The sequence below is a fragment of the Lacerta agilis genome, chromosome 8 (genome assembly GCF_009819535.1).
Source record: "Lacerta agilis isolate rLacAgi1 chromosome 8, rLacAgi1.pri, whole genome shotgun sequence".
Lineage (NCBI taxonomy): Eukaryota > Metazoa > Chordata > Lepidosauria > Squamata > Lacertidae > Lacerta > Lacerta agilis.
Window position 1 is genome coordinate 59,322,190 of NC_046319.1, and position 7,393 is coordinate 59,329,582.

General features: G+C 41.6%; 1 protein-coding gene across 6 annotated transcripts; it reads right to left on the bottom strand.

The window, feature by feature from the left end:
• SRSF10 (serine and arginine rich splicing factor 10) lies at positions 1–6,882 on the bottom strand. 6 transcript variants are annotated; one of them, XM_033157752.1, is made up of 6 exons: positions 6,642–6,881; positions 4,282–4,386; positions 2,693–2,796; positions 886–1,048; positions 564–617; positions 1–429 (listed from the first exon to the last, which is right to left on the bottom strand). In XM_033157752.1, the coding sequence occupies exons 1-6, from the start codon at positions 6,704–6,706 to the stop codon at positions 135–137; spliced, it is 786 nt and encodes a 261-aa protein (XP_033013643.1). In that variant the 5' UTR covers positions 6,707–6,881; the 3' UTR covers positions 1–134. The 6 variants fall into 6 exon arrangements, with proteins under 6 accessions (XP_033013643.1, XP_033013642.1, XP_033013645.1 ...); XM_033157751.1 differs by having other exon boundaries at positions 6,636–6,881; XM_033157754.1 differs by lacking the exon at positions 564–617.
• Between the last annotated feature and the right edge of the window lie 511 nt (positions 6,883–7,393).

Below are 7,393 nucleotides of genomic sequence, written 5' to 3' on the forward strand. Positions count from 1 at the left end.
TTCTCAATATTTTGTTTTAATAGTATTAATTGTCTGCTAACAGGATAACTGACGAAAGTTATTTTAAGCAATGTTGCAACATCATAACTCAACTGTGTAACTGGATGATACATGCCTAAAAACAAGGTACATTGTTAGTGGCCACTGGACTTGGGACTAGCCCATGACCTGGATCTGGATTTTGATCTAGATCTAGAATGCGATCTCGACTGAGATTTGGATCTAGCTGGTTCTTTTTTCCTTGATTCTTTTTCATATCTTGAGCTGGATTTATATTGTGTTTTAGAATCCGTTTTAGAGGTGCCTCTAGATTTAGTGCGAGATGCAGATCTAGAACGTGATTTAGCCTTCATTTCTTTTTTGGGTGATTTAGATCGTGATCTTGAATTGGACTTTGACCTTGAAAAAGATCTGTTACGGTGTCTGAACCTATCAGAAAGAGGAAGATAATACATTTGAATATGGACAAGTTGCTAGGAGTTGGGTATCTCATATCAAAATAGCTTACTCTTGCAGGCACAGACTAGTCTGATTTTGAATTTGTTATATAAAAGAATGTTTACCTATCATTATCTGAACGACTTCTGCTACGTCGACGTCTTCCAGCAGGTCTACTGCTAAAAAGGTACATCAGAAAAAGTAAACAGTGGCATATACCTTTAAAATTATTCACACACACCCAACTACGTTAAGTTTCTTGAGAGTTGCATTTGTTTTTCATTTTTCTTCAGTGATGCACAGACTTTCGGATGGTCCATGCAAGGTACAACAACTTCCATGCATGTTATTACAAAGGTGACTTGATATCTAGAAGTGTCAAACAGTCAATATGATCTCTCTTCTCCATTACATGGCAGCATAGGTCAATCCAAGTACAACACTTACTTTCTAGGACTATAAGATCTGCGATAGCTGTAGTCAAAAGAGCGGCTTCTTGACCTCCTCCTTTCATAACTGCGGCTTCTAGAACGTCTGTATCTGTCATAGTCATCGTAACGGGAAGAGCTATATACATTTCTTCCTTCCTTGGCTTTCATTTGGTTTGGTGCTACAGAAGAACAGAACAGCAATTTTTTAATGTTACAATAAAAATTCTCAGTTGATGTTTGTAAATGCAATACATGTTAATCATTAAGCAACAGACCCCTGAAATGACTGCCCACCACCAATGTATCTTCATCTCTGAAATGGAACAATTTAAAAAACATACTGTACTTTCCTATCATTTCAGTTTATTTTAAGATATATGGAGGGCCAAATGTTTCCTATCCATAATCAACAGCAAAACCTTTCTATAATACTCAATTACAGTAAGTTATTGTAAAGGTAAAAGGACCCCTGACCATTAGGTCCAGTCACGGCCGACTCTGGGGTTGCGGCGCTCATCTCGCGTTACTGGCCGAGGGAGCCGGCGTACAGCTTCTGGGTCAGGTGGCCAGCATGACTAAGCTGCTTCTGGTGAACCAGAGCAGTGCACGGAAATGCCGTTTACCTTCCTGATGGAGCGGTACCTATTTATCTACTTGCACTTTGACGTGCTTTCGAACTGCTAGGTGGGCAGGAGCTGTGACCGAGCAAAAGGAGCTCACCCTGTTGCGGGGATTCAAACTGCCGACCTTCTGATCGGCAAGCCCTAGGCTCTGTGGTTTAATCCACAGCACCACCCGCGTTGTATACACACTCAAATGCAAGATGTTTATATGAATATATTTTCTAGCTGAAATACACACGCACCGTGCAGAAATTATCAGAAACATGCAAATCAACTTTGCATCCTTTATTTGGCATCCAGCATTCTAGTTTATGATCTGCACACTTCTTGACAAATGAGGGTGAGTTGGACTATTAAACTTGGGTAGATACTAAGTTAGTTCTATTAACTTAAATAGGTCTACTTTTGAGTATTACTGATATTGGATCCAACCCACTAGCTTTGTTTCCAGGATTTTCTCCTTGTCTCCAATCACAGGTTAGAACTGTAAAAATGGTAAGTAGCACTCACTCCATCAGCTCTGTTGTGATAGACCAACTACACCTGGCCTCCTCTCCCTGGGAACAGACATTCCATCACTGTCTCAGTGGGATGGATAGGAAGCAGGGTTTATTCCAGCCACTTTGCTGAATGCCTAGCTCAATCAGGCCTTCCATAAAAAATTATTAATAATAATTTTATTATATGTATGCCACCCATCTGACCGAGTTGCTCTAGCCATGCTGGCTGGCTCCCAACAGAATATTAAAAACACAATAAAACAACAAACATTAAAAACTTCCCTAAACAGAACCCTGAACTGTGCCATCTAGTCATTAACAACTGTTTAGGAATAGGTGCCTAAGTTTTCTTCTGCTTCCCTTCTTGTCCCTTTCCCTTTGTGTCACTTTTATTTATTTAGTGTAAGCTTGTGGGTCTTATTTATGTATTTCATAAAATTTAAATACCGCTTGTAGAAAACCCCCTCAAAGTGGTCTTGTTTTAATTTATTGTCCCATACGCAAGCCTTTCTGGGAACCTTGTTGGCTGAAGATTGGGACAGAAATGCTTTTAAATAATCTAATTTATTTCACAGTGCTAAACCCGCACCAGATTTTGTGTTCTTGTGACAAGTCAGACAACACATTTACCGGTAATACATAGCCCTGAGTATTAGGATTTAAGTTTTACACTACGCAATTGTTAAGACAGTATACATACTTTTACGATCTCCTTGAGCAAACTGGATTTCTATTTGGCGGCCACAAATCCACTTCCGGTCCAAATTATGAAGGGCATCTTCAGCATCACGGACATCTTCAAATGTGCTAGATGTTAAGGTACTTGGGAATTTGATGTATTTACAGCTACACAGTTAGCAAGCTTTGGCTTTCCCATAATGTCATCACACACCCTTGTTTACCAACTTGTCCTCATTTTTTTGGCATGTTCTATGGCATAACAAAAATTAGCTGACATTAACAATATCTATTTGAGACAAAAGACAAATTTCAGTTAAAAAAATATTCTATAGTTGTCTATATGGGTATTTCAAATATAGCTTCTCTGAAAATCTGTTTTGCTTCCCTCAGCAGAGACTTTATTAGAAGACATCAAAATGTTGCTCTTTGCTGATGAAACTAGTACTAGATGTTTCCTAGATTCTTATACTAAGGTATTAAAGTATGAAATTATGCCAAATTTTATTATATAATGTAATAACCCATATCCAGCATACCTTTAAGTAGCCTAAACAGATTATCCCTATATGTTCATATACCAAATCCTAAGCTGAAGCCAACTTTCACCCTATTACAGGTACACTCATTTCAAATAATGAGTGACTGCTTTTCACTGAGAACTGTAATTTCAGAAGATACTACCAACGTTAAGCAAATTATTACAGGGCCCACAGCTAGACTAAACCAGAAAAATTGATTGATTAATCACTTACACAAGCAGCCAGAGGACAGCTCTTATTCTGTAGGATACATCAGGTTTGGCTCCTTTTATCTTGGCCACCAGTCAACTTCATCTTGACCTTTAACTCTTTAAGTGCTTGTCAGAAGGACTTGTCATGAGATGCTTGGTCAAAAGTGACAGATGGCTTTATCTTTATACTTTGAAAAACAACCTTTTCCCCCATTTGCAGATAAAGCGAAGCTTTGTCTCCCATTATGGCTTGTCCTTCTTCCAGCTTTTTCTTTATCTTTTCTTTTCCCAAACTTTCCCTTCTCTTCAAGCCTGATCCTTAAGAGGTCTTTGGCTTGTCTACTTGCCTTAATTCTTGAACTCTACTCTAAAGGTTCTTTCATGCTTTCTCTTTGGGGTCGCCATTACTGTACAGCTTTACACTCTGAGGCAACAACAGAGGACAGTAAATTAGGGGACAATAATCAGAGCAAAACTTTTCACCTCATTTTATACAAATCTGCTTTTGATCAAATTATTCCAGTTTCCACGAAGTTAAACAATAAAATATCAGCCACATTTTGCTAAGCACAAGAACAAGTTTATCAATGCCAGTAATATAAAACTGCAACAATACACTTGGAGGCAGCAGCAAAGGCCATTTCAATGTTAAAAGCACAAATCTGTATATGAAGCTTGCAATAAGAAAGCACATTTTACTTGATAACTTATAGAAATTTTGTAAGATAGTCATCTGTGAGGGAAATGGAGCACACTACAATGACATTATATACAACACAAAAGATACAGCTTTTTCATTTAGGGTTGTTACCTCATACACAAACGTGAATTTCAAACTTCAACACCCCTCACTAATCAGCCATCTGAAGAAAGGATATTGAACATAAGCGAATCCTCTTGGACGGCGAGTGTAGAAATCCAGAGGTACATACACATCTACTATCGGACCATAACGACCGAATTCACGACGCAAATCTTCAGACCTGAAACAGAACACTGACCATTTGAGTGTCTTTACTAATTATAATCAAAGCAAGCTGAAGAAAAACAACAACAGGCTATACGAACACACATTTAAGAGACAATTGTAAAGCCACTATTTGAAATGAAGGTTGTATCCAATGCTGTGCTTGCAGAATTCTGCCGTGTGCCCAAAATCTGCTTTGGGGAGTTCTGTTGTGCAAGTGGAACAGTAACGTTGGATACAACCCTAAGGGATCTATCCAACTAAGTTTGGCTTAGAGCCACTGAAATTGATAAGACCTATTTTAGGTTATGTCCACTGTCCAATAATATCAATGGCTTAACTTTGAGTGGGATTCATGTTGGATACAACCATAAGGCTACAATTCCATGCTAACTCAACAGGGAATAAAAACCACTGAAAATAATGAAACTTACTTCAATGTGGGACAGAAGACTTTTTCCTTAGCATTTTGTGATAACAGTACACTCCCCAATACAAGTACAGTGGAACCCCGGGTTATGCACACCCTGGGTTGCGGACGTTCGAGTTAAGAATGCCCGCAACCCGGAAGCATTTCCGGAGCGCGTGCGCGACCCCCGAATGCACAGAACGCTTCTGCGCACTTCTCGCATGCGAAAAAGCGCTCAAATTGTGCTACTTCCGTTTTTTCTGTGCATTCGGGAAATGCACGGCGACCCGCAACAGATCGCGTGCGTAACCCAGGGTTCCACTATATATTAAATCATTATTAAAGTGTATCAGTTAGAAGAAAACATTTTCAAGGTTGTTTTTTTTTATAAAAAAAAATCTATGCTAAAGTGTCCCTCAAGACTTTTAGGAATTATTACAGAATAATAGTGGATAAAAAGTAAAGGAGCACATCCACCATCACCAGGAGCTATGAACTGCTAATTGTAAAATACTTTAGAGCTGTGTTAAGGCCTATTGAAACAATGTGCTTTAAATAAAAAGGTACTATTTAAATGCTAATATCTAATATAAAATTTTCCTAATGACACACATTCTCCTTTTCCTTGATATTGCAACCTGGAAACATTTTTTAAAGTAAAGAAAGGGGACTGAATTAATAGAAAAATTCAGCCACACTTGATTGAATATAAACTACTCTATATTTCAAGTGATTTCTAGAGGCTTGCTAACAAGTTTAACCATAGGTGGAGGGAGAGAGACCTGGCATAACAGACCTAGTAAAACAAAAAGGAACTAGATAAGGAAACTGAAAACCTAAAAATTGTAGATTTGGATTAGAGAGGTAATTAAAAACATAACAGCCCACTAGATCAGGCCAATGGCCCGCCTGGTCCAGCATTTACTGTAGTTCTCAGGGACCAACCAGGTGCCTGTAGAAAACCTTCAAGCAGGATTTAACCACAAAGTACTCTCCCTTCCTTATTTTCCAGCACTGAGTATTCAGAAGGATACTTCCTCAGAGACATGAGTACATTATAGCCATCGCAGCTGGTTGAAAATAGATGGCAAAACCATACAATGAGGAAAAATTCCAAACAGAAATTAGATGGTGCCATGAATAGAAAAAAAAGACAGAGGAGACTCAGGTGGGGATGAAATAATATATAGGTGTGCAGGTAAAAAGCACAGACGAAAGAGGGGAAAAGAAGAAAAAGGACAAGAAGCGCGGGGGACAAGAAGTGCGTAGGAAGGGAAAACGAAAAAAAGCGGCTTTGAAAATAAACCCTGCTGCGATAGGGTTTTTAACATTTATTTGTAAGCTACTCGGGGGACTGTTCCGGCTGAAGAGCGGAGCCTAAATGCCTATTTTTATTATTGCGTTTTGCCAAGTCATGTTTGGCTCCAAAAGGGAAAGCTTGAGAACAACACACAGAAGTTCAGTGGCGCTTACTCCCAGGGAACCCGCGTGCTGAGACCTCAGAACGACGTTGGCAGTTAAGCGCCACGGAACAAACGCGCTGAACTGGGATGTGAAACGAGGGGCATAGTGTGCAGGGGCCCTACGAAGAGTACACAAGAAGCGGGAGGTGGGGCGGGAAGATTAGACAAATGGCGGGAAGGCGGCTCGCGAAGACCTCCGCCGCGAGCTCTTTTTCCAGCTTAAATTGAGGCCTGGCCGATTCTGCATAACGCCTATGCGGGACGGGAAGAATCAAGAAAGCTAATGGCGGCGGGGGGGAGGGGGCTCCTCTCTCTCTCTCTCTTTCTCCGCGCCTCGTCCAGCAGGCCCAGCCAGGCGGCTGCCATGCCCTCTCCACCCCCCGCCTCACTTACACACACCTGGTGTCGTCAGCCACGTTCCGCACGAAGAGCGAGGTGTTGGGAGGCCGCAGGTAGCGAGACATGGCTCGTCTGGAGGCGGCTGGCTCGAAGGGAGAGCGAGGCAGAACGCGAAGGGAGGTCGGCGAAGCGACCCTCCTGACGAAAGAGACACAAGCAGAAAGCGCCTCAGGCCAACCGCCTTGTGCTGACCTCTCGCGAGACTCGTCCCGCGCGGGGCGGCAAGACTGGCGCTCGCTCACAATAGGAGCTGAGGGAGTGCTAGCGCGCAGGCGCCGCAGAACTTTCGCCTGCCGTCGGCCCTCGCGTGGACTTATGCGCAGGCGCCGAATTTCCTCCCGTTCGCTTCCCAGCTCCACCTACTGTATTTCCTTCTCTTTGAGTCCTCATTTCTTTTTCAAGCGGTTGCTCGCCGAGTACGCATGCGTATCTGTTGAAGTGGTCGGAAGTCTGTGGAAGCGAACGGCTCATTTTCCCGCGTTTAAGGCGCGCGCTATGTTGGTCTCTTCGGGGTCGGAGTGAGAAGGTTGCTATTGGCCGTTGGCCAGGCTTTCGTTCATCTGGGCACTACCTTGCAGGACACAAAACCTTTCAAGGATATATTTCTACGAAAAAATATTTTCGTAATTTTTTGTAAACCTTTATTAGTTTGCATTTCAGAAAATAAGGTGACCTTTAGAAATTCACTCTTCACATAATGCTCACAAGCCCTCTGCATGGGCGTAGCCTGGGCAGATGCCCCCCTAAATAAA